This window comes from Falco peregrinus, chromosome 11 (assembly GCF_023634155.1).
Source record: "Falco peregrinus isolate bFalPer1 chromosome 11, bFalPer1.pri, whole genome shotgun sequence".
Lineage (NCBI taxonomy): Eukaryota > Metazoa > Chordata > Aves > Falconiformes > Falconidae > Falco > Falco peregrinus.
In genome coordinates, this window is record NC_073731.1 from 13,949,652 (window position 1) to 13,976,990 (window position 27,339).

Below are 27,339 nucleotides of genomic sequence, written 5' to 3' on the forward strand. Positions count from 1 at the left end.
AATCACCCATTAGACAGCAAACTAACAGTATCTTTCTAAAGCTCAGTGCTAGATACTCTTGCTGAACTAACAGAAAGCACAGACAAAAGTAAAACAAAAGGCTTCTCTCACTTTTTAGACTTCCATTAATATGGCTTTGGAAGATTGGTTTATACTATTTGGGCAAGCATGTAGAGAGGAAGAGAAAAATCGAAAGTAGTGGAGAAAAGATGAAAATCTCCATGAAGCAGAAAAGTCACCATCAACATAAAACAATTTAAGTATCATATATCCCACAGCCAATGAATTTCTATTTTTAATGTTTTTGCAAATGTTTTTCTATTGAAATAGTACTTCCTCCAGGAAAACACAGTTATTACAACATTCATGTTTGAACAATATCTGAGATACAAAGCAGCAAAGTATGTTGACTAATATTATTTGAGGAACAAAACATCAAGAACAGTATATAGTAAGATATTTCATTAAGTAAACCTTTTAAAACACGTAACAATAGATAAAACTTCAACACACAAATTAACCATGTCCTTCAGACAACTAAAATCATTAAATAAGAAAACAAACAAACAAGCATACATAAAACTTGATGCTTACTTAACATGCCCCTGTAGTTGAGGTCCATGTCCCGACTCTCAGAACGGATCTTAATGGCATCTAGGATGGCATCAGGTGACAACAATCCAGAAGGTCTTACAACATTTAGTAGTTCTGTTAGACTCATTAGTGGCAAACGCACTGCTTGCATGATTTCAGCATGGTCTTCCTTGGGGTTATGTTTACACCAATTCATCAAAGCTTGGAAAATGTCCTTCTCAGGAGCTGCAAATGAGTCCCTCAATACAATACTTAGAAGAGCAGCCTGGAAAAGAAAAAACAGGGGAAAAAACAACAAAGGAAAATTAAGAGAAATAAAATTAAATATATTTTTTTAAAAAAGGGGAGTTAAAATAAGGCAAAAATTAACAGGTATTTTAACTTGTAGTCATTAAAAATAATCTCCAAAGGAGCAACTAACTGAAACTGTAGCTTTAGTTACTTATGCAAGAATTCTAGAATTCATCATGTAAATAACAGGTAACATTGCAAAACCACTAGGAGAAATAAGTCAGACTTGAAATGTGAAGAACTATTCAAGTAAATTTAATCCCAGTTACTACTTCAAATTTACTTTGGAATTTACTTTACAATTTAAGTAGTGATTTGGGGATTTGGTAGTACAGTTCAAAGCATTCCTTTAAACCTAGGCTGGCATAAGAACACTGATAAGAAAAATAGGCTTGGAATTGCCTTTTTAAACCATTTCTTACTACCCGAGATTCCCACCCCCTGACTCTTTCTCTCTCTCTCTCTTTTGGTACCAATTTGGAATCAGCAGGTAAAAACTTCAGTGGCTCTTACTCATGCAGAAAACCCACTGACTGCAAAATGAGAACAAAAAGATCTGAACAGCTTTTTGATTGTCACTTAGCTAGTAGAATAATTAAAGTTTGCCCAAGAAAAGGATAGATCTCTCGTATATATACCAGGACTGGCTATATGCTTCCCAATGAATAATGTTTGCTAATTTCTGTATTGATAATATGCTCTCAAAAGCTCAGATTTAACAAACTGCATCTGAAAGAGCACAGTAAAGAAAAAAAAAAAAACAGAACATTTTTTTCCCTACACAACTAGTAAGTCAGCAGAGTGTTGCCTTATTCAATGAACTGACCCATCACAGCTTTTCAACTGAAAACACTTTAAGAAAAATAATAATTAAACCATCATTCATTCAAGATGCTCTGCTACTTCATGTGAACACCACTTGAAAACACTCTTTCACTATTATGTCCAGCTCAAAGGCCACTCCAGCATAAGTGGAAAATTTCATGTCGTAGCATAGCTTGACTCAGGCACAAATATTTACACATCTCACTACAACAAAACCAACACACACAAAGTACAAACCACCCAGCAACAACATATACTATGCAATTTCAGAACATGATGTCAATCAGCAATATAAATCACAGCAACCTCCAGAATGGTTTAGCTTACACAGTAGAAAATCACCCGTCACTGAGGCAGCCCATGTCAAGAAATTAACAGAACAGAGTATCTTCTACTATCTTCAAATCTTTGCTTTATATCCCCTGGGTAGCATTCAGAAGCCAAATTATATTATTTCAAGAACGGATGAAAAAAGACAAATTAATATTTGATTGCCTGCTCCCACCTTTTAGAATACTCCATCAGATTTACTTTATTCAGCTATACTGACTGGTCAAAATTAAATGCTAAACCATTCAGCACAGATCACCAGGATCTGCAGTTCAGCTTGGCTTGAACTGTGAACATTTCTAACTGTCACAGTTTTACCAGTATAACATGATACCTCTTAACTAGCATGTAAACTTGCATTTGGTTTCCCCATTAGGATTTCATCATGAAGATGTACACAGATTAAAATTAACATTCCTGCAGGGAAAAAATGCAAACAAAAGATATACCTTAGAAAGTGACAGGAAGCCTTCACTGGAGAGCACTTCTTGCGCATTTCTGTCCATGAACATACAGCACATACAAGTTAATTTGGGAAGGGAGTAAAGACTGGCAACATCAAATGTCATACAGACATTCTGAATATTAAGTATTGTGCAAAGATACTCAGATGTGGAATCCTCCAGTTCTGGGAACCCATATTTATGTGCCAGGCTCAGGAAGTCTAGGAGAACCTCCTCTTTCTCATCTCGTAGCGTAGCACGACCAGTGTAAATATATTTCAACAGCATGGTAAATGCTTCTGCAGTGGTGTCCTGAAGAGGGATTTCTGCTTCAGGCTGAGATTCTCTCATTCCACCATACAACAATGCTCTATAAGGAAGATAAAATTTGAGAAATTTATATCCTAATAAAAAATAGGCAAAAAATAGAAAGAGAAAGGAATAAATTACTATTTACAGCCAGGGGAATAAAAGGGAAGATGGTTTAAGAATCTACAAAAGAAAACCCCTTCTACTTGCCATTTAAAGTGCAGCTCTGCTCTGAAAGCAGCTGCACAGGAATAATATTCTAATGCATCATGGTTTTATTCTACACAACTGCTCCATCTCTACTTTGAACAATAGCTTGTGAAGCATAAACTGAGATATGATTCTCATACCTTATTTTTTTTAATATAGTGAAATCAGCAAGAAAGAAAAAAATTAAAAACTTTCAGAAAGCAAGTGAAAAATAGTTTGCCACTGTAACAGCAGTGGCAGATTAACAAATATCAGGATTTCTTGATCCTGTTGATCCTCTATTTCTTACTGTAAACCCAGCACATAGCAACTCTGATGAAATCCTGAATCTGGAAAAAAAATCAAAGTACTCACAATTATTTGTTAAATATGATAGACAGTCTGAACACAATTTGCATTAACACTTCAGTTTAGTTATTAGCTTATCACTCTGACAAAATTAACTGGAAGATTAGCAGGAAGTTTATTAACTCCATCTAGAGTGAAAAATGCCCATCTCTTAAAAAAGTTGGATTAGTATTATTCCTAGGTTTAAGATATATGTTCTAACTTGCATCAGCCAGACCTCTTTAAACACTCAATTCCAACGCATCAAAATCAAATTTTCTAATTGAGTATAATCCATAGAAGCACAACATCCATACTCTGAGAAATCAAACCAATTTTACAGCAGAACTTTCCTGTTCTGAAGTTATCTTTCTCTTAAATTTGCGAAACTACCTTCAAAATCCAATTTAATGAAGGTCAAAAGAGTAACATCATGACATGGTATTTATCTTTTTATATTTGGACACAATGATTTGAAGTGCTGGGAAACATTCACACAGAAAAGGTCACACTCAATGGACAGATGATTACACCCTGAAAAGTTCATAGAGAAACAATGTTTATCTTATCTGCATGAAAATTTCCTGCCAGCCCGACAAAAAGCCATACTTCACCTGAAATAATGGCACCTAGCAGCCAGGATCACTCTGTGTGCCGGAAAACGTTTCTTCTCCACAATAAAGGTAACGTCACTATATTCTTCCCCATTCATCAGAGCGCCAATATGCTCTGACAGAATGTGAACGTGGTCAATCTCACCCACAGCTGTGTAAGGACGAAGCGGATGGCTGTTACTCATCTTGGAGGGATGGTGATACTGGTAGCCTAGAAGGAAAGAGAAAACAACCAGTATCACAGAGGGCACAAATATTAAAAAATAGCAAAGATCAAGCTGCAATTACCAAAAAAGCAACTAGTGTAAGTTACCATATATTACAAGAAAAATTAAATCAAGAGGTTTTCTATTGAAGTTCATTTATAACAAGATTTGATGCAGCTTCTATCAACAATTCTAGCCGACAAAATATTGCAGAGAATTCTATCACCTTGTTCTGTCAATCCATTTATTTAAAATAAAAAGATTTCAACAAAAGGAATTAAAAAATAGATTATTTTAATTAGTTACCTTTATAAAGCAATTTTATCTGAATTAAAATGTACATAAACTATAAAGAAAAATAATTAGACCGATTAAACATAGTCTTAACTCCCAAGTCTCTACCAAAATCAGTGACAAGTGAAAAATGTTCTTGCAGAATTCAATCAATTTTCCAGAAACGGGAGAAAATAAACAATCAGGACAAATTTTAATAAATAACAGACAAAGTCTGTCAGAGAGCAAGGCTTTACAATGTACAATGCAATTTTCTTACCCTTTCCACTCAGTTTTCTCGACACCTTCTTGTTCCCTCATATACATAAGAAAATAAGCCCCCTAAACCCTCTCAGTCATAAAAGTAGAAGGCTGTCCACTAACATACAACAGAGTAATGCGTTAGTCATATCTCCTATGGAATTACTGTGTCGCTTCTTAATTCACTAGAGATTTTAGTTTTGTTCGTTTTGGTTTATTTCAGCAACACAGGCTTTCTGTAGTCTCAGTGGCAAAAGTATCCACAGGAGAATTTAGGTCTTAAATCAGCTTCTACTGTTACACTTTGGTTTTACTTTTAACTAAAAAGAGGCTGGCTATTTTAGATAATAATCATTCATATTTTCAGAGACACCTTCTGTGCCCCAATGACTAGCCACTTTTCAAAATAGGCACAACCCGAAGAAAGATGGTGTAGCATGAGAAGCAGGAAAATGATGAGGCCATACCCTGCACACAGCTAACACATTAATCTTTCAAGTGAAATATTCATGATCCGAATGCATTTTTAAGCTATATTTTTAAAGTATTATGAGAAAATACACATCTGTTTCCAGTAATTTCTACCCCAAAAAAGAAAAGAACACACATGCATATGGGGTTAGGTATTATTTGCACTTTTCTAACACCTGGAAATACTTAACCCAAAATCAAGATACTGGAGAAACAGTCCCAAAGAACTTTAAAATATATTACTTTAGTTTAATGATAGAAATAGGTAGATAAAAATAAGAAAATAAGATTTGAGAAAAATACAGCATACTAACTTGATAATACAGATCACAGCAGAAAAGGGAACAAGCCCCCAGCTTTCCTCAGGTTGTTTCTGCTACTTGAACCAGAAGCTGCGTGCCCCTGGTATGTAGCCATTACAGCATGGAACCAGCATTACTGGCTGAGATACAGCAGACAGCCTAACCATGGAGACAGAATACCGTGCAGCCACTATTCTTACCCTGACGTGAAAGTAAAATAAATTTTATGGTTTTTCATAATAACAGACCGTTTCTTCTATTTGCACTGGTTAATTCACAATTAGCTAAGACAACTCTGCACTGAAGAGTTCAGATATTTACCACAACATTATTATTTTAAAGTTTATAGACAATAGTAAATTTTAAATGCCCTCAAAATATAAAGCCTTTTATTACACCAAAAGAGCAAACAAAAGGATGTATTTGTTATTCAGCTGCAAATCTCAAGCCCCAGTACTCCTCCAAGACTTCTGTATCTTACACATCTGTAACTGCTGTTGTTGATCTTCATTCACAATAGTCAGGCAACCCAACTATGTGCAAGTTACATGCACATTATCAAGCAACTCTGTACCATCTCTCTTCTGCTAGTTCCCATTTTGATTTATTAGGGAAGTTGATGTATGATACTTCACACATGTACAAGTACAAGCACATTTTAATTTTAAAATCCTACATCCTTCTTCTTTGTTTCCTTCATCCACTCTTACCTCTAAAAAATAAGAGCAGGTATTGTCTGCATAAAAACAGACTCTAAAAGTGGTAAAGATAAGGGAATGCCACCAGCTGCACACAAAGTTTGCTTCCAGTAGCTGTGGCTGTTGGCACATGCCAACAGGGTGAAAAGTTAAAGGGAAAATTGTTTCCATTTCAGGTTAAATAAATAAAATCAAAATGACACTTCCCTCTCCAAGGTACATAAACCTCTCACTAAACAAGGATCAGTGAATAGAAGAGGGCAAAGTCTGAAGTGTGGACACTTGCTAATAAGCTGATGGTGCCAGTTCTTATGAACATCAGGACCCTGGTCTACAGCAAGCGGTGAAAGTAGAAATTTAGAAATCCCTGTGTGTAAGCTGCAAAACAGATCTGTTTTGATCTTTAACGCTCTCCAAATTGCTAGTACAATGTACTATTCTAAATTGTCAGTTTCAAACAAGAACGCACTAGTCACAGGGAATACAGGCCTCAAAAGATGGCTAAAAACCTCGGGCTGAGGAGACTTTCAAAAGCTTGAATGACACGCACTGTTGGAAACTGGAACTTTATGAAACTATGTACATGCCTTATATGTTTCCTGTGAGTAACGCTACTATATTGAAGAAGGGCTCAAACTCATTTATTTATTACTATGCATTCCCAATGCAAATTTCATCTGTATTGTGGATTTTCCTTATAAAGCAGCCCAGTGAGAGCAGTCCCTTTAAAATACAGAATCAAACAATGCGTGACTTCAGATCTCCCCAGACTGGATTCGCTAATGGTACAAATTCAGTCAGGCTTTGAAGTGATCGGCACATTACTTGTTTGAGGAAGTAAAAAGTAATATACTGCAGTTGTGGCAAGGTGCTATGTGCTCACAACTTCCCCGTATAGCTAAACATATATTTTTCTAGTTGCAACTCAAAGCATTATTTATGATTAAAAAAAAGATGGCTGCTGCCAGGAGCTTGGCAAAACCCTTCCTGAAGATCCCTCTGGCATCTTGTGTCATTAAACAGCATCACCTTTTCAGAGAATACAGATGTTCACTCTTCCTAGCAAAGGATACTTAACTTGAGAAAAAAAGGCCAAGCCATTTACAAGCCTTTTGCCAGCACCATAACCTATTTCCAGGAGGTATTCAGAGCTAATTAGCTGTTTCAGGAGTCAGCTGCTGCAGCTTTGTTCTTGCCACAGAAATAAACAAAACAAAACAGTACTCAGAGTCTGAGGCACCACCAAAGCTGCCATAATCTCAAAAGGCATCTGTTAAGTCTGAAAGCATACAAATCACTTCTGTCCAAGACTCTATCAGAAGACAGGCTTCTTGGTGGCCATCTTCAACAGAGAGCTCATGAAAAATGTGGCCTTGTATTTATTACATAAGGCAATATGCAGTATTACACAATGTGTGTCGTGGCTAGAAAAACAACACCCCCTCCCCCTTCAGTTTTCAGCTTGCTATATTTCTTTTTAGTAAGTAATCTGTAACATGTCACAGCATCGAAAACATGATCTAAAAAATGCAGAAACACCAGCAAAACCCCAATGACATCTTTGCTAAACAACTCTCATACCAAAGCTGCAATAAAGACCAGTACTCAGTCACTTCCCTCCCTCATTTGGGCTATGACTAAAACATCGTCTCCGAAAAGCAGTGCTGTTTCAATGAAACATGGAGGAATTGTTGTTATACCAGGCAGAGAAAAAGGAATTTAAGACATTTTTCATGAATTATTTTGATTTTTTATATATATAAAATAAGTGAAAACTGTCTACATAATTGGTAACACTATTGATACTTTAGAAATAAAGGCAAGTGAACAGACTATTCATAGAATTTTAAATTTTATGAAATAAGCCTGGATTAAGAACACTGAGCAAATAATTTCATACCCTTGAAACATTCCATTCCTTACATCATCTAGTTGCAGCTGGCAAGATAATACAGATTTTGTCAGAATTACACAAAGGAAATTTTCTTAAATATAATTCTCCTACACCACTATTTTATTTAGAAATAGCAACTGGTTCTCAGTTGACTGGAAGGGATTTGAGTAGTATTTCAATTTTTTATAATTCACTACTTCATAAAATGTTTTTCTGGGCTTTAAATAAATTCCAGGTAAATATTACTTTAATTACATTTTCTGTTAACAGTAGACTCCCAGAAGACGGTATGACAGTAAGGCTACTGTATAAACATGAAATTGTTTCAAGTCATATGGTTTGGTTTTTTAACGGATATACACATCTTTTTATACAAAAATACTTCATTTTCATAATTCTGGTACAACAAGATAACTTCTCAGGAAACGGGTATTTTTAGTAAATATTTCAACATACACTGAGTATAACCCAAATAAACACTTTCAGCCTGTTGGAACCCTGCCTACAGAAGCAGCTTATTTGTATTTCTAAATAACTGTAATGAAACTGACTAGGAATTTTGTAACAATGTAACAGAATGTAAATTGTAACAAAAGGAAAATAAAAACACTTATTCTGATACTTAGTATCCAATAATAATAATAACAAAATCAATGCAGTACAAGTGTAAACATACAGAATGAAAGGCCAAGTAAATGAAATTCACAGAACTTGTAAGTTTCATCCCTAAGTTAAAAGGAAAGCAGATGTTAAGTCCCCTTAATGGTAAACAAACACACCATTGAATCACAGCAGTTTAAACAACGATTTAGTACCAAATGTTTTGACTTAAAGCATATGGGAAGTCCTGCACTGCTCATCTGCACACACATTCCCATTACTTAAATGTTCTAGCGCTAACATTTTACATTCTGCTCAGAGACATATTCCTCTGATAGAAGAGGAGGAGTAAATTTAGCTAGGTACAAGGAACAACACACTAAATGCAGATTATTTATTAACACACCTATAAAATAGGCATTAATGCACTTGATACAACCTGGTTAAAACTGCATACAATTAAACCTTTAAGTTAAAGTCTCAAGAAAACGTGCTGGTCCACTCACCACTAAAGCTGTCTGAAGATCTACAGTGGATGTAGCTGGTAGGCAGATGACCAGCTTCCTGAAAATTAGGGTTCTTCGCCATTCTGAACAACAGATAGATTGAACAGCAAGCTCATAGAAACGCTATTCAACAACATCCAGCTGCACAGCAACAACTGTACCATTTCCTGAAACAACACATGAAATATATACCATTAGAAACCGGGGCACGTAGCCTATGGCAAAGGTGAGTGAGATGTGTATTTCTCAGTTAAAATTTTTGTGGAAATAAATTCTTTAAAAAAACCCTCCATTCTATGGGAAAACTTCTAACAACGTTAGAACATAGCATTAGAATTTTTGTTTTAAAGGCATCACCATTTAATTTTGACCCTTCATTTTTTAACCATCAAAATAGTTGGTAACATATTGCCATTCATTTTTTCATTGTAAGCCACAAAAATTTCATCCTGACATTCTTGATATTAACATCCCTGAGAATACCATTCTCCTACATGGGTGTTCTAACTAAACCAGGTCTATACAAACTCTATCATACGCATTTTATTTCCTACACATCCAGTGTTCTCTGAGTGTTCTTGCCTAGCTAAAGGTTTTGGGGGGTTTGTTTGATTTTGGTGGTTGTTCTTTTCACAGTACTTAAGGCAGCTGCAGGTCTTTCTCCCGTGCAAGCCTTTAATTTTGCAAACCGGAAAACAAAACAAAACTGTAGGGTGAGGAAATACAGAAATATAGAGGCTTTATTTGTTTAAATACATAACCAACATGAGTCTCTCTCAGCAAGTATAAATTATTGTTATTCTTTCCATCATACCCTCCAGCAGGAAAAATAAACTTTATTTAATTTGCTAAACAGACGATACCTTGATCTATGAATTCTCTCACAAACAACACTCTACTCTCTTTAAAGTATATGTTCAGGGGAACAAGGGAAGAAAAGGAAGAAAAAAAGCATTTTTAGGTAGTCTCATAAACTGGAAAGCAACCACATCTTAATCCAGCAAACTGAAAACAGGTATGTGACAACAAAGATCTCCTGGTGTGAGAGAATAACATGTGATATATAAATATTTGTTCCTACAAATAATGTATGTTATCAAGTTGGCTTGTCCTACTAAAATACATGCAAAAGCCATTTATGGAAACTCTTGTGGGTTGGTGTTTTTGTTGGATTTTTTTTTTGGTTTGTTTTATTTTTGAGTGAACAGATCCCAACAGAACAGTATACTTCAAGCACCTGACTTACAGATTCATAACAGAAGATGTGTGAAATATAGCTTCATTGTTAGCAGGCTCAAATTAAATCTTAAAACACATAGAAAATTAAGTGATCCCAGCACGGGGCTTTGTCAGGGTTCTCTGTGCTGTGCTTTAAAAACAACGCGAGCAAAGAGCATCGCTGGGCAAGCAAGATTACAAGCTAACATCACATTATTTATTTTTTTTAGGTCTGATAATATGACAGCTTCTTCTAAGTCGAAAGTAATTCCAATGAATCACGGCAGGGCGTAACTTGCTACTTAAGTAACTACTTAAGTAGTAAGAGCGTAGAAGAACCTGTGAAAATACCGTACGTGCTATCGAGGGGTCAAAATACTGAACTAATATAGGGAAACGTTCAGAAAAAGCCCCGACAGAGTCCGGCCAAGCGGCGGGGACGGCAGACGCGAGGCGCCTCACAGCGCCGGGGCAGAGCGCGGCCGAGCGACAGCGACCGCCCAAGGTCGCGCCCGGGGAAACCGGGGCCGCCCCCCACCCCACGCCGGGAGACGACCCCGCCCGCGGGCTGCCCCCGCCTCGCCGAAAGCCGCTTCGGGTGGCCGCCCGTCATCGCCTCATGCGCCCCGCTGCCTCCCGGCGGTCGGCGCCGCCTCGGCCCGCTCCCGGGTCGCCCTGCCGGTGGGAGCCCCCGGCGGCAACACACCGGCCGGCCGCCGAGGGGCTGGGGCCCGCCGCGGGGGAGGCCTAGGAGCCGCCGCCCACTCATCGCGATCCCGCTCGGCAGGGGGGACGGGGATGCGGGGACGCTGAGCCGCGCCCGACCGCCGCCCTCCCCCGGGACTCACCGGCCCCACCGACGACGAGGCCTCCACCCCCTGCCCCGCCGCTGTCTCTACGTCAACCAGCGCGCTGACGCCACTTAGCAACCGCGGCCGTCCTCCTGCGTGCTGACGTCGGCCAGCACCCGCGGGAAGGGCGCGGAGCGGGTCCGGCGGCGGCGCGCGCTCGCCTCGGCTTCCGTTGTCCCGCCCGCGCGGCGCCCGCCTTCCGCTTCCGCCTGCAGAGCGGGGGCGGCCGGCGGCAGAGCGGCTCCCGCGGGCCGGGCCGGGCCGGGAGCCAGCGCTTGGGCGGGGCCGCGGGCGCCTTCGCTGGGGGAGCCGCAGTGCCGGGGCGGTTGGGAGGCCGGGCTGCCCGCCGGCACCGCCTCGGCGGCAGTGAGGGGCGAGCCGCCCTGCGCGCGCCCCGCGAGGAGGGGAACCGGGGGCGCTGCGCCGGCCCTTCACGGCTGCGCCCGCCCGCTCGCAGGCGGCAGTCGCCCCGGCAGCGATGCCCGCGTTTGTCAGGGACCGGGCACCGGCCCAGGCGGCGGGGACAGTTACCTGCCTGGCCCTCGCCAAACGGCAGCTGATGTTTCACCTGCCCCGTTGCTCCCACCTGCTGTTCCTGGGCTGCGTGCACAATACGCGTTCCCGTTGTCCAAGTGTAACGGGCCGCTTCCCGGGCCCTCGCCAAGCGGGATGAGGCCTCTGCGAGGGGAGCACGGGCTCGTCTCTGCGTGACCATTAATTTCTGCTGTGCTGCATGAAGCTACAGTTAGGCCCTCTGAGTGGCAAAGTGCTACATGCTATTTAATTCCATGCTTTAGTTAGCAGAAATTAAATGTTGCCTCGAAAGAAGTAAAAATTGTGTTGTCCAAAATCAGTGAGAATTTAAAATAATTTTTCACTAATTTGTACATCTAAAATCTTTTAACATTTTTGCAGGCTACAAGAATCACTAAGTTTTTCTGTAGTAGTCTGTTCTTGGATTTCATAACAGAGAATACGGGTTTTGATTAGTTCTCAGTATGGCAAGCAGCAGTAATTTTGTTTTTGTAAGAAAAACATACCTTGCCCATTTCACGATAATAATGTAACTAGTTTGTTGATCCCAGTGGGTTTTTACTAGTTCCCTGTTTATTAGCCCAGCATCTATCACATTGTGTACATTTTTGTCAAGCATCTAAAAAAAAAACCAAGAGCTATCCCAAGCTTAGCAAACTTGCTTAGAGTAACTTTGATTTGAGTACTAAGCAGAGAACCTTCAGCAATAGCCTGCTGCTCCTCATGTACTTACCCAGTGAACTAACCATGCACACCCTTTGACTTACTCATCTGATTTATGAACTATCCCGGTTTTAATTACTGGATTCCATACAATTGGGTCAATAGCTTTTCCAGTCACACCTGTACTTTGAAGCATAGCGAAGTCTGAATGAAACACCGCACGTTGATAAAACATGAAGTTACATGCTTGTAAAATGTTGAGACTTTCCTTGCCAATGGTTTGGTCATAAAGCTTTAGATGATACCTCTGTATTGACAGAAAAAGTTTTAGACAATGTCACTTAGTCTAACTAATTTTTATACTCACACAATCTAATGAGAGATTCTGAATTATAAGTGTAGTTAGCACTTGTGCTTCAGATGAGTTTTACTTGATTTTAAGTTCCTACTTCAGAACACCAGCATCAGAAGGGATGTATATGGAAAACACAGTTTAGCCATCAAAACCTACGTAAGCTGGAATCAACTGACTGTTCTGTCTCATGGGTGTAGCTCTCGTGCTTCTTGGCCCTATTCTCATCCTACCAATTTCAGAAGATAACATACTAAAGTTATGCTACAGTGGTCTTCAAATTAGAACTTCTCTTAATTGCTGCTGTGAGGTGTTCTGCAATATTGTGTACCTTTTTTTAAAAGTAGGGTGAGGTTTCATAAGTCAGCTGAGCCAACCCTTCTGCTAAAACTAACAGCTTTACTCATTCAGGAAATTAAGGAGCCTTAAAGTGGCTCCTTAAACTGGCTCCTTATTTCTGCTTAATAAACTTGGCATAAAACCAACAGCACTCAAGAAAAATCTTTGCTACTTTATTAAGCTGAATTAGCCTGCTTGGGGCAGGGTGTGCAATGTCAAAAGTCCCACATCTGGGAGGAAGAGGACTGTGAGATCATGTGGTGACTGCTATTAAGACAGCTCACTTAACTCAGATCTCACTCCACACAGTGGTAACTATATGGCCCTGATAAAAATGACCTAACATACGGGAAACTGATCAACCACACAAGGCACAAGACAAGGAACAGGCTAGGTATTAATTCTGGAAGTATAGGAGGGTAGAAATAGAGACTGGAGCCATGAACCAACAGTGTTTATTTGTTGTAGAAAAAAGGCAACCTGGAAAATATTCAAGAAGGGAAAGAATCTATTCTATATGAATAACACTGACAAGGCACCACCTAAAACACAGTATCTGTAGATACTGTAGAGACCAGCCAGAAAATATCATACAAATGACAATTTGAAATATCGGGGTTGCTTCCCTAACAAACAGGAAACTGAAAAAAGACTATCTTTTGAGTTACTATGTCTACCTTCCAATGAATTTATGATTGCTTGCACATCCGTAGGTGGTATTAAGCAGAGCAATAGTTTTCGCATTGCTTTTTCTAACACCTAAGGCTCAGATGAAGCATATAATCTATTTTACTCATTTCCAAGAGTAAACAAAATTATCTTGGATTAAGTTTTATGAAATATTTTTTCATGTGGAACTGTAAAATTAATGAGTCCATATAAAATAACTTGTTAAAATGAGGCAGGCAGAATTAAGGATTTTTCAGATAAGGTGACAGGACAGCAACACTTGGCATTTAAGTAATTAAAATCTACATTAGCATAGTAGAAATCAAATGCAGTATTTTCTACATTTCTGTTTTAACCTATAGGCCAGGAAGTTATTAACTCCAGACATTATCGTTAAGTTGAAAGTTATTATTAACTCCGCACATTATCGTTGACAGTTATTATTATCTCCGCACATTATCGTTAAGTTACTAAAACATCCTGCTGATCAAGTCACACAGTTATCTTCACTACTGTACTCCCAATTCATACTCTTATCCCCAGATTTCTTCTCAAAAAAGAACCCACAAACCAAAACCAATGGCCTTTCAGTTATCTAGGATTCAACAACTAGCAAAGCAACAAGTCATACTGCTTTAGAATTATTTTGTAGTTTTCACCAATGCTTTATTTGGAAGTAAACTGCAATGCCGTTACACTATTCAGGTCACATAAACGAAGACTTAGCAGGAGCTAAGTGCTACTCAAACCAAAGTAAGATGGGACAGAGGGGTTTTTTCTTTCTTGGAACGACCAACAGGATTTCAAAGCTTGTAATGGTTTACCACTGTCTAACGGAAAACAGTGTAAAGTGAAATACTCTGTGTAACATAATACATGTTACGTTTTCCTGCTGTCTAGAGGTACCATTTCAGTAACCATCACTTATTTTGAGAAGGTAGATCAAAACATCTGCTAGTAGGAAACTGTTGTTTAAAATACTCTTTCTGATTCATTTCCTAATGCAGAATGTACAGAGCATTTTAGTTAAATATAGCTCCAGACATTCATTGAAGCAGAAATTATTATTGGAAGACATGAGAAGGATCATTGCAAGTTAGCAACTATGAGACTTCTTATCCTGGCTCTCAATCTGCAGCCAGAAGCTGAAAGACTGAATTCTTTCTGCTGGATGATTTATTGCCTCCACAAAGTTTCTTGTTCCAGGCAAGGCTGTTTAAGGCTGCCCCTTAAAAGAGTTTTGCCTGGTATAATACTAAGTAGATTAGGACTTTCATAAACATGCTACTACTCAAGTCAAAGTGAGCCTGACATTTTATTTTCTAGTCTACAAACACTGCATGAAGCCTTCAGGATCTTTTGACTTATTAAAAAAAAAAAAAAGAATATTCTGAAGGGCTTTTTTTTCCCCTCCCTGTTGAAGCTCATCAGTAGTAATACAGGAATTTTTCTTGTTAGTTTACATCTAAACAGCATGAAATCCAGTGAATTTCTGGTCACATATGTTGTGATAGTGTTTATTGAAATATTAACATAATCAGTGTTCAAGAGGAGAATCTGTGTAAGCGCTCTTCCAAAAAAATGGTTGAGTATTCCTAATCGGAAACTAATTGCAGTGGCATCATAGGGCAAGAAAAAAGGAATTTAAGTACAGTGAGGTCCCAGGAGATAGCTTTAGAGGAGAGTGTGAACATGACTGATTCCTCTCCATTACATGAGAGTTTCACAAACACTGTTACAAATTTTCTCCAGGGGGCTGAGAGTGTGTATCTCTTATACAATATACTTTATTAGAACTAAGTGAGAGTCACCATGTGTTTAGGATTCAAAATTTCAATCCAGTAGCCATCCGGATCCTGAACAAAGGCAAGTCCTTTCATTTTACCTATTAGGGAAAAAAAAAAAAAAAAAAAAAGGATGAAGTTAAGACTACATGACTAGTTGTTAACATCAAATATGAGTACTTGGATTTTTTTTTCCTTTTCCTTTTGCATGAGAATTAGTTCAAATTTAGACAGCAAAATCTGAAAACAACCAGATGAAGTTTTAACCAGCATTAGACCTTTGTATGCTATACTGTCAATCCTTCTCTAAAAAAAGCTATAGTTTAAAGCCACTCTGAAATTCTACGTCCTGTTGGTTGACATTTTCTGCATATGCCCCTCTAAAGTGTTCATCCTCTAAATTCAGAAAAATATTTTTGTGCTCCATGATGCTTTGACATATTCTCCTAAACTGGCTTTGCCAGTACAAAATCCTTTGTTCCCCTGCCCTATTCATACCCCATCATTCCTGCGTCCACACTGAAGTTTTATGTTCCTGGGTTTTGTCTGTTTCCCCCCACAGTGTGGTTCACAGTACACATTTACATCACTTCACAGAACACAGAAATGCAGGGCAGCACTGTTTTAAATATTACTGTTGGAAAAAATATTACTCATTAAAACAGGGTTCCCAAAAGTTGTCTTCAACAGTAGATCAGGATAGCAGAGCTTAACCTGTTATCTTAAAGTGTTAACCACACACTTTTAATTATACTTGCTTTATTAAGCTAATTACTGTAACAGAACCAACCTAACTCTCAATATATTCTAGCTGCAAAAACTTCTGAGAGAACAGTTCGATCCAGTAATGTAAGAAAAACAATTAACATTAGGTTTCTCAGCCTGCTCCACAAAACCCAAATGTGAAGTCCAAAACTTCCTCCCTCCTTGGCATTTACTGCATCAATTTTATTTCTTAATGTTAAAAAACAGCTTTTTGTCTCCCTGGCCCTTGACCGCTTCCAGAGTTCTTTCCTGTGATGTATTCCATTTACAGTCTAAGCTTCCCCTCCTACATACTTAAGAGTGTGCAGTGATACAGAAAGTCAGGATCTCTCACTTCAACTCTCTCAGGGTTCAACAGGTGTTGAACAAATTAAAAAGGGTTCAGAAACTCTAAAATGCTAGAAAAAGTTAATTTCTTAAATTAAGAAATCTGTGTTCAAGTTAAGTTCTCAGCTACAATTTTACATTTGCTTCAGCTGAGAACACAGTGAGTAAGAAGAAAATCACTTGGCTCTTTTCAGTTAACTTGTTCTTATTCTTCTAATGAGGAATCTAGCAGATCAGTTCCAATACATGTAAACTGAAGCTTCATGTACTAATGTTATTTCCAAACTAAAAAAGCCCCCACCGTTAGTACAGGCAACAGTCTAGTTTCTATAGCCTGAAGGAAGAAGTATCACAGATTTGTGCATGCTACTGAGTGTTAGATGTCCATTTTGGAACGCATCAGTCATAAAACTCATGAGGTCTCTTCATGAAAAAGAATCCAGCTGAAGGACTCCTCACCACTGATTTCTGCATTTTAGGCTACTTTGACACAGCCTTTCTTTGTTTATGTACCTCTAGATATACGAGTTACACATTATACATTTTTTACCTAGTTATACAAGTCAAATATGATACAGACTAGTGAGGCTATTTCTACCAAAGCTGACAAACCAGTTAAAATGGTAACAGCTAGTAGGTGGCATTAGGTAGATTTAAATGAGAGTAGCTAGAAAAGTTAAGAATTACTCAGTTTTAATGGGTGGGAGTAATTATGTCTTCTGAATCATCTTATTTTCATACGAAAAGCACCAAACAGATGCGACGTGTGAATTTGATCCACATCAAAGTAAATTCTGCGCTAACTTCATACAGTAGCATACACAGTGAACTATGATAACAACAGAGCACGTGAATTTTACTGAAGGTCAGACTACATATAGAAGACATGTAACTGGATTGATTAAGTATTGTTATCAAGATGGATCTATTGCCAGTTTTGCCCACTGTGTAAGAAGGCATAGGGATAATTGGTTCTAGCACCTTCTGAGCAGTGACAACTACTAGAAACGTATTACCCAGATTCCCAGAAGATCTACTATATAGAATATATTAAAAACAAGGAAAACAATTGACTTGCATTTCTGATCAAGACTTACCATCATCTGGTTTCTTCACAAATTTCACTCCTAATTCTTCAAACCTCTTACAAGCTTTATTGACGTCAGGGACAGCAATTCCAATGTGCCCTGTGCAACAAGGTAAAAAGAGTGAAGTACACTGTAAGTATTGCTGGGCGTTACAGGAAAAAGTTTGCTCAGCATTTCATGTTGTGCAAAAAGTTTACATGCTGTAGTCCACATAAGATGTAACGGTATACAAGAAAAACATTGCTTCCAGAAAAAAACCAGCATTTCAGGTATTAACATTATACTCCTTCAGAAAGTTGGCTTTTTGATAATGCCTTTTAAAACAGGAACTTTAAAGTTATCTCATCCAGTTAAGAGGAGAATATTAGATTTTCAATAGGAGAAAATGAGATTTTCAATCAAACTGTTTTATCTGTATTTCCTTTCTCCAAGCATGCCCACGTAAAAGCACTTTGTTGCATTTGCTCAGTTCAACAGTACCAGGAGTTTATCATTAACGCTGCACTTGTAGAGACTAACACTAGCACTATGCAAGGCCTGAGCTTACAAATCAATTCAGAAGCTTTAAATGTCAAGCGGCTAGACTGAATACGAAACTTACTTCACAAGCCAGTGACCTATCAAGCATTCAAAATATCAAATCGAGTCACATAAATACTATCCTCAGTGCTACAAACAAAATTCTTCTAGCTTAAAATGGGTAGTCAGTGGATTATAAAATAGAAATCCAAATGCAAATCAGTCTAAACACCGTGATAATCAGATACACAAGAGCAATTATTCTTCATTCAGTAGTTAATATTAGCATGTGTTTGCTTGCCAAAGGATTAGATTCTTTATAACTGTGCCTCATTACTCTGAAACACATTTGTTTACCTATTTTCACTGTCTTTCAAAGCATACATGCTGGAAGCGATAAAGGATGAGATACAAGTTCCCTTCTTTCCTAGTACTAGTATGTTTTCTTCAAAGCAACCTACTGGAGAAGTCTTTTCATCCATACAGGCTTCAAATATTTTCTCTGCTGGTTCTCATAAAAAAAAAAACCACCTACAGCATATACTTACCCAATAAACTTTGCACAGAATTTATATAGATGCTTTCTAAAAAACAGCTGAAACTCCATTTTCCCCAATACATGAGGGAAAAAATGTAATCACAATAAACCAAAGCTTAAAAACTACAAATACAAAAACTAAAGACCTACCGAATCCTCGGGGATCTGAATTGCCATTGTGATAAGACTGATTTTCATCATATTCAGTGCCCCAGTTGCTGTAAGAAGCAATTATAACATATTGAAGAAAAGCATTGAAATTAACAAATCCTAAATGTTCAGTTTCCTTAGGAGGATTTCTCTTAAGAAACCAGAGAATTTCAGCTGTTGGCTGTATTCATTAAACTATCAAGATTTTCCTTAGTCACAGGTCCTAGTGATAGTCTCGGAGCTAATCCAGTCATGTTCACAGCCCTTCACTAGTATTCAGGTTCTACCTCTGAATCAGTCAGAAACACTCCTGTCTCATTCAGACTAGAGAGCAGGCTGTGCTGCATGAGTCAGTTTATCTACCCATCACTAGGGAACAAACAGTGAGGGTAGTAGGTCCTGAAGCTAAGCATGACATCGTGGTATTTGGGAGATTTTTCCTGCAATTACAATCATTAGTAGCATTAACCAAATTGTCCTGTTTACGGGAAGGGTATGTTTTGACTTAATACCTCTTTTGATTAGATTCCAAAAGCAATAGTTATCTGTTATGAGGATGCTCTGGGGATCCAAAGAAAGCTCTAACCACACTGGGTTTTCCTAAATTCTGTGGCTTCCCTACGCAGACAGCATGCACACACAAAATATAGCAAGCATTATTTCATATTTACGTACCACTGTTCTCCTAGCACTTTGAAAGAGCTCTGAAAAGACAAAGATTAAGCTTGCCAAGTATTTTAAGGCTATATGACAGCCAAGATGTTTCCACAGTAATTATTACATTTTTTATTCAATCCAACAGGTTTTACACTCATCCACTTCTGTTTAATCGCTGTTAGCTAAATGTCATCTCTCATTATATTAATACTTACTGTGTCAGTTCAAGTGTAGCTTTTCTAGAGAATGTCCAAGCTGTTCTCTCAGTTTTATCTTTCGGGATATCATTTTTATCTTCATACGCCAGGAAATAGAGCGAGAACTTCATAGTAGGAAAGTCAAATTTTTGAAGCAGGCTAAATGGCAACAATTATTTTGCAATAGTAACTTATAAAGGTCATCAGGTAGCTTGCAAATAAACCAAGATGCCTCCCCCACGAGACAATTATCACTGATTTTTTGCCTTTCTGCCTGTAACCCACATCTTAAAGTAGCTACGTTTTGAACTATCAAATAGAAACACTCCAGAACACACTACAAAACTACACAAATGAGAAGAATCAGCTACTTAACAAGCCAAACTATCAGTAACGGAATAGCAAAGCCAGTACAAAGGCTCATGTCTTAAGGCTGCCTTTCTGTTACCTGTCTGTATTTCCTCAGGAAGATCTTTATGTCTATTCGCTTTAAAATATCACTAAGAAATAAAAAGATTTACTTTGAAACTTATTCATTACGGGGAGCTTGCTGACAAAGTTTAAGAACACAGCAGGTTTAAAAACAAACATACTTTTAGATGAAATATTTTTACAATTTTGATAACTAGTATAATAATAAAATCATTTCAGGTGTGACACTTTAAGCAACTAAAAAATACTTGAGGTATACATTTTTATGTAGGACGTTTAACCAGAACAAGCAGGCATGCAAAGTTAATTTCTTTTTGGCTTACTAGATTTATGGGTTTTTTTTCTTACACCCACATCTTCACTAAAGTGGAAGTAGTTTATTTTACTTTAGTCTGTACTCATTTCAATATGTTAAAAATATGCTGGAATTTTGTTTTAAAACAATTAATTTCACATGTCAAGAACATGCAAAGAGCCTTAGCATAAATGTATTGGGCTACTGCAGGGCATCTGCCTCCTACAAGAGACTGAGTTTGGACCTTGTCTCCAGCTCCCATTGCCTTGGTCTCCTATGACCGGAGGTGGTCATAAGCCACCTCCAAGAACTAGTAAAAAACTTAATTTCAAGGCTTATGGTAATGATTCCTGAGTATAAGCACTGTCATAAAAGTTACCCGTTAGCTGCAGGCTCAGTGAACAGGAAGTAAGCAAGTTGTATACTGATAATTAATGATGTATTTAAGAAAAAAAGAAATTTCTAGTCAAGGCCAGTATTAGTTCATTTGCAGCTTAGTCATTAACTGTGCTGTGGGAGTTTGCAAAGACTGCCAGACTGTCCAGCTGGGCATCAGCTCATGGGCCAGCACTGTTTGTGTAGTTACACCAATTAGTATAATTACATCAAAATAACAGAACCCTTTTATTTTCAGAAGAATAGTAGGAAAAAGCTAACATTGTGGCATACAACTTCTACTCACGTCATTCCAAGAACTCTTGTATAAAAATCCAGTGACTTCTTAGGATCCTTTACTCTTAACATTGTCTGCTGCAACAAAAAATCCTGTGGGGAAAAAAGATTTAGGATTTTTACATCAACCGGAATTTAGTTATGGGTATAAACGAAGATGCCAGTTAATTACAAATCTAAACCTAGCAGGTTTAGAAGCAACAAATTGAGTACTGCTTTAAGTGTAAATAAAACCTTTTGTCCTGTTCCTACACATACAGGTTTGTGTTAAATAAATATGTCCTTGTAACATAATATTTAAAACAAATAAACAAAACCACCACTGGAATCATTAGATCTATATTATCAGTGGTATCAAAAAAAGGGTATCAGTCATTCTTATACAGAGCTGTGCTGCATATGAACCACTCCGCACGCAAGCACACCAGGCACGTGAATATTTCATATTGGGCTTCACCGCACAGAATTTGAATAAAGCTAAACTCCTGAACTCATTATTTTTATTTTTCCATTGCAAAGGCGTTGAACTTCTATCAAGCTCCATGATACCTAGGCAGCAAAACCAGCCTACAACTCTGTAAGGCTGTTTTCCTCAAGCCACTGGATAATTTTATATACCAAAGGCTAAGGAACATCTAAGTGGCTAACAGTGAATGGCAGGGCAGCCTTGACAGGTGTGCTAAAAATAAATAAAAAAATTAAAAAGACAGACATAGAACAACTGAAACGTAATGACAAGGTTCTCCTAATTTAAAAAATATATATCTTTGGGATGTTTTGGGGAATTTTTTATATTTTTTGGCGCCCCTGGCACGCCTGTCGAGGAGCCCCCGGTTGCCCGCGGCGCAGCAGCGCGGGTGCTCGCCCTCCTCCGCTCCTGCCCCGCACCAGGCGGCGCGGCGCTCCCCGAGCGGCAGGGCAGCCCCCGCAGGGCAGCCCCCGGCCCCCCCTTTCGCCCCCCCCCCCGCACGCCGGGACCCTTCCCGGCCCCGTGCCGCCTCCCGTCCACCGCGCGTCCGCCCGGCAAAAAGCGGGGGAAAGGGGCACCCGGGGCGCCCGCGTCCCCCCCATCCGCCCCACCTTCGTGCTGGCATCCGGCTCCGAGCAGGCGCCGTAGGCCGCCTCGTCGGTAAGGCCGCTGAGCTCCGCCGGGGCCGCCATGTCGGGAGAGGAGGAGGAAGAGGAGGAGGAGGTGGCAGCGGCGCCTGCGGGAGGGTGGTGCTGCGTTCCGCTCCGCCCGCAGCCGGGCAGCCGCCTGGCAGGGCCGTCCGCGGAGCCGGGGGATGTCCCCGATCGGGGTCAGCCCTGCCTGTTCGCTCCCATAGGCGTCCCCGGGGAGCAGCGTCCCCGGCCGGGGCGTCGCTTAGCTGGGCGCGGAATGAAGCCGTGGGTGCCCCGCGCGGCGGTGACGGAGCGTGCCGCTGGCACCCGGGGGTACCCTGCGCACCTCTACCCGGCTCCCATGGAACGGGGCTGCTTCTGTAAATCCTTCCCACTGGCGGTGTCCTGGGGTGCTCTGGAAACCTGGCCTTGCACCTTCAGCCCCCCTTACACACACCCCCCGCTGCGCTCCTGGTGCGGGCGGGTGTGGGCTGCTGCCCCTGCCATCGAGCGCTGGCTGAAAGACTTCGAGCAGCGTTTGGCATCCTTCAGTTACCCAGTGACTTTTATATGAACAACTATCTCCGGTCTGAAAGACAAGAATAATATTTTAGAAACTCAGCATGAAAAACGGGATTTAATACTCTGGAAATTAAATACACTTTTGATAATTGAGAGGAAAGCACTTCTGCAGTGCAGAATTCTGGCTGCGTTACTTCAGTGACTTCCACAGCTGCACGCACTTGGGCAGCGCTGCAGGCTGGGGCAAGGGGCTGGGAACTGCCCGGTGGGAAGGTGGGAAAGGGCCTGGGGGGCTGGTCAGAGCCGGCTGGGCATGAGCCAGCTGTGTGCCCAGGGGGCCGAGGGAGCCACCAGCTCCGGGCTGGTGTCACAGACTGTGTGGCCAGCAGGGCCAGGGCCGTGACCGTCCCCATGCTCGGCCCTGGTGAGGCCGCACCTCGCACCCTGGGCTGGGTTTGGGCCCCTCACTGCAGGGGGGACGCTGAGGGGCTGGAGCGTGTCCAGAGCCGGGCAGGGGCTGGGGACGGGGCTGGAGCACCAGGCTCACGGGGGGCGGCCGAGGGACCTGGGGGGGGTTGGCCTGGAGAGGGGGCGGCTCAGGGGGGACCTTATCGCTCTCTGCAGCTCCTGGCAGGGGCTGTGGGCAGGGGGGTCGGTCCCTTCTCCCAGGTGATGGGGGACAGGACAAGAGGAAACAGCCTTATGTTATGCCAAGGGAGGTTTAGATGGGATATTTGGAAATAATTCTTCACTGAAAGGGTGGTGAAGCATTGGAACAGGCTGCCCAGGGAGGTGGTGGAATCACCATCCCTGGAGGTGACTAAAAACCACACAGATGCAATGCTTAGGGACATGGTTTAGTGGTGGCCTTGGCAGCCCTGGGTTAATGGTCGGACTTGATGATCTCGAAGGTCTTTTCCAACCTAAATGATTCTATGGCTTAAAACGAAGCCCCGCGCCAGGCAGTTTATGGTATCAAGCCATGCGTGTCGCTGCACACAGCTCTTGGGTCGCCAGCACAATCTTTACGACAGAATCACGGTTCAGCTTCTGGGGACCGAACCGTGGTGAAGTCGCAGCGGCGCCTCCGTATCTGCGGCTCCCGGGCGCGAGCCGGGCGGCGGCAGTCACGGCCCCGCGGACAGCTCACCCTTCGCACGCGGCCGTCGCCCTCCGCCGCGCTGTGTAGCCCCGGGGCCGAGGCGGCGCGCGGGGGCGGGGGGGCGGCGCGGAGGGATCGCGGCGCCGCGGCCGTAGGCAACGCTCGCTCGGCCCTCTGAGGGGGCAGCGGCCGCTCCCCTTCCCCGCGTTGTGAGGTGTAGCTGCAGCCAGGTCGGTGAGGCTCTTCGCCTGCATCGCTCTGCCAAAGCAGCGGTGCCGGTTAAGGCACGTCAGCTTTTCAGAAGAGAGCCAAACGTCAGTGTCACTCATGCTCTGTGCTCGGGAATCCACGGCTTTTTCTTCCCTCCCTCACCTCATCTTGCCTTCTAAGTCATGTGCTGGAAACCAGACTCGCTTTTCTTGCCTGAACAGGTCCCGTAGACAGGGTGTAGGGCACCCTGGAGGGGAGGAAAAATTTTTAACGTAAAAGCACGTTTGGTGCTAGGATTGGGATAGGTAGCTAGGTGGAGTTCATGATGGTTTTTGAAGAGGTGAAAACCTCAGCTGACCCACCAGGTGTCTTGAGTGCAGGCATTTGGAGAGTTCAGGGAGAATTCCAGCACACAATCTACTCTGTTTTTAAAGAAAGCTGTGAGACCCCCACCCCTCTCATCTTGGCCTTCAGGGGAAGGTATCAACTTGAAGACAGCAGTTAAAAGGCTAGGAAATTAACATCCAACCTGTTCCACCTGAGTGAGTGTCAAGGAGGAAAGCACCATGTTGACCTTATATATGACCAGCCAAGTCAGATTAAACATGAAGGAAAAGAATTAATTTAGATTTTACATTTTCCCTTTTTTCTTCCCTGCTTTCCTAAGTTGGGTTTTTTTTGGTGTTTTTAATGCAAGAAAGAAGTGAATATTTTCTGCAACATGATTGTATGCCAAAGTCCATATAACAGTGGCTATTTTGCTAATCATGGTCAAAAATAGGGAGCTAGTACTGGAGCACCCAGGTGTTGCTTTTCATGTTAGCCTCACTCCTGATTTTCTTTTTCCTGAACAAGGCAAATAATGGTTGGCTGCCCTAAGGTATCATAAGAACTACTAAGTAGTTCTTGGTGGTTGTTTTAATTGTTATGTTAATGATACTCTGAGTAGAATAGCAATTTCCATACTTCTGGTTCTTTCTGTTATACTAGGTATGACCTTAATGGCATATCTTAACATTCGTTTTAAAAAATGTTTCTCTATTATAACATCCCTGTGAAACTGAACAAGTTATTTTTAAAAGAAAAACTAGACACACGGTAAGGACTTTAGATATAGCTTTACTGATGGTTACAGCACCTTAAAACTAGTTGCTCAATCCATGTGTAGATTTGAGCACGTTGAATAAAATGTTCGATTTTCTGTATATTTTTATGACTGATAAGATCTATTGAGTGGGACTGATGGCAGCCAGCAAATGCAAGGGGATGAATATGCCCCATAATAGGAAACATGGAGAGAGGATTTTGAGCTTCTTTGTAGCCCTGAATTACGGGCTTGGGTTTCAGAGACTAAATTTTGCCCAGGCTTATGTTCTAGTGGAGTACAAAGGGAAAGAAAATAGAAGGACTCACCTTTGCATAACAGCATACTGCCTAGCAGTCAGCTGTGAATTTACTTCGTTTTCCTCCATTTTAGAAACCGCCATCTACAATGATTAACCTGCTGGTCCCTGGCCACAGGAGATGGACTGAGAAATTGTTTTCTGCTGTTGAAGAATGGCATCCATTCCCTGTGAACTGCAGTGTTATAGGGCTTAGGCACAGAATTAAGAGAAAGTCTAACTCTTTTATTATGCTGAGGATGACTGATGCTAAAGTAAAGGTTTTCTACTGAAAAACACTACCAAGCACCCTCAATCTTGCATTACTTCTGCAAAACTTACAATGTTGAGAATATTATGCATGGTGAGGCATTTTGATAAAAATCATGTGTAAGTGCTTATGTGAGCAATGCTTTGACACCTGGTATGGAAGTGTATCAAGTCTTTTTGTAATGTCACTCGTTGAATATGTGTATATATTTTGCAAACTAAAATTTAAATGAATCATTTATATTCTAAACTATCTATATTTCTCAGTAATCATAAATTCAGTGAAATTATTTATATTTCAAAAAATGTGTTATATAGAAAGGTGTTCACTCCACAAAATATAAATGCATGGTATATTATTTTTAAAAAATCTTTCTGTAATCATCTTCAGACATTTGTAGGCTACCATAAAATGTATATAAATGTCTCTTGCCCTAAAAATCTGAAGAGGACCTGAAGAGACTATGTATATTTATATACATAGGAAGTTAATTTTGAGATGCTCTTGGGTTTTGTGGTTTTATTCCCTACCTTGCTCTTCCTTCCAATCTTTTTGAAAAGGTAGACTTGAACAAACTGGATTCTTACAATCACAATTATTTTTTTTTCCAGATTTTAGAATGGAGGGAATACAAAAAAATAATAAAGAAAGTTCAAACACTGGAGAAGATGCTGGGCCCGGTCTTGCTGCCACAAATAGTGCTGGGCCTAATCTTACTGCAGAGAGTTCAGTGCCTGCTCCTGTTACACCAGAAGATGCTGTAGCCAAATCTGTTTGCCCTGCTCCACAAATAGCAAGCTTGTCCTCTTCGCAAGAGTCTTTTTCTATTGCAAGCCAAAGGTTGTCTAAGTTTTGCCGGAGCACTAGTGGAGTCCTGGCCTTGCAAGAAATTTTAAAAGAAAAACAGGTTTAGTATTAAACCTTAGTTCTTGAAATAGATTTCTTTTTCATTTCTCACATGATTAAATCAAGGTTATATTAATTCTTTCTTTTTCCTTTCTTTTTTTTTCCCCTTTCCTTTTAGTTTAAACTCAGGGTATTTATTGAATTATTCCTGGTAGAAAGTGACTGAGTGTTTTTTTTCAATGTTTGCAGTATTTTAATGTTTTATTTTAAAGTAGTAGAGGAAGGAAGCAGGCAATATTAACTGGATAATTTACACTGAAGCAAAGCTGTACTCATCTTAGTTTGTGCAAATATTTACCCACTCTAGCTACTTCAGTTTTAAATTTAATGTTGTGACCTTTCAGTATTAATATAATAAATTGAAATACTGATTATGAAAAGTAAAACGTTAGTGTGGCACACAAATATCTTAAATTCTAGGTGTAATAAATTTAATGTTTGCTTTTCCTTGACATATCCGCAACTTTATGTTTTATAATAATTCTTAATAATTTGTTCTTCTGTCAGCTTCCGAAAATTGAGGTCTTTTTAAACAGCAGGGCAGTTATGTAGTCTTATAGTACAAGACAGTAGATTTCAGCATTAGTTGCAAGTTAAGTAGCAGGTTATTCTTGTGATCACTTGGTATATTTTTAGTTTGA

General features: G+C 40.3%; 2 protein-coding genes across 2 annotated transcripts in view; both read right to left on the reverse strand.

Annotated features, from left to right (window-relative positions):
• BTBD9 (BTB domain containing 9) overlaps positions 1-11,363 on the reverse strand; it is a 118,513-nt gene extending 107,150 nt beyond the window's left edge. Inside the window, exons 1-5 of the mRNA XM_055815914.1 lie at positions 11,221-11,363; positions 9,155-9,321; positions 3,944-4,154; positions 2,490-2,853; positions 595-859 (exon numbers count right to left, since the gene is read on the reverse strand). Of these exons, the coding sequence (XP_055671889.1) occupies positions 595-859; positions 2,490-2,853; positions 3,944-4,154; positions 9,155-9,236 (922 nt within the window). The 5' untranslated portion in view covers positions 9,237-9,321; positions 11,221-11,363. The remainder of the gene's footprint in view (positions 1-594; positions 860-2,489; positions 2,854-3,943; positions 4,155-9,154; positions 9,322-11,220) is intronic.
• A 2,187-nt stretch (positions 11,364-13,550) lies between these two features.
• Positions 13,551-22,441, reverse strand: GLO1 (glyoxalase I). Its single transcript, XM_005238666.4, has 6 exons — positions 22,285-22,441; positions 21,215-21,297; positions 19,824-19,964; positions 18,952-19,019; positions 17,754-17,843; positions 13,551-15,665 (listed from the first exon to the last, which is right to left on the reverse strand). Exons 1-6 carry the CDS (start codon positions 22,363-22,365, stop codon positions 15,577-15,579), a joined length of 552 nt encoding a protein of 183 aa, XP_005238723.1. The 5' UTR covers positions 22,366-22,441; the 3' UTR covers positions 13,551-15,576.
• Positions 22,442-27,339: the final 4,898 nt, after the last annotated feature.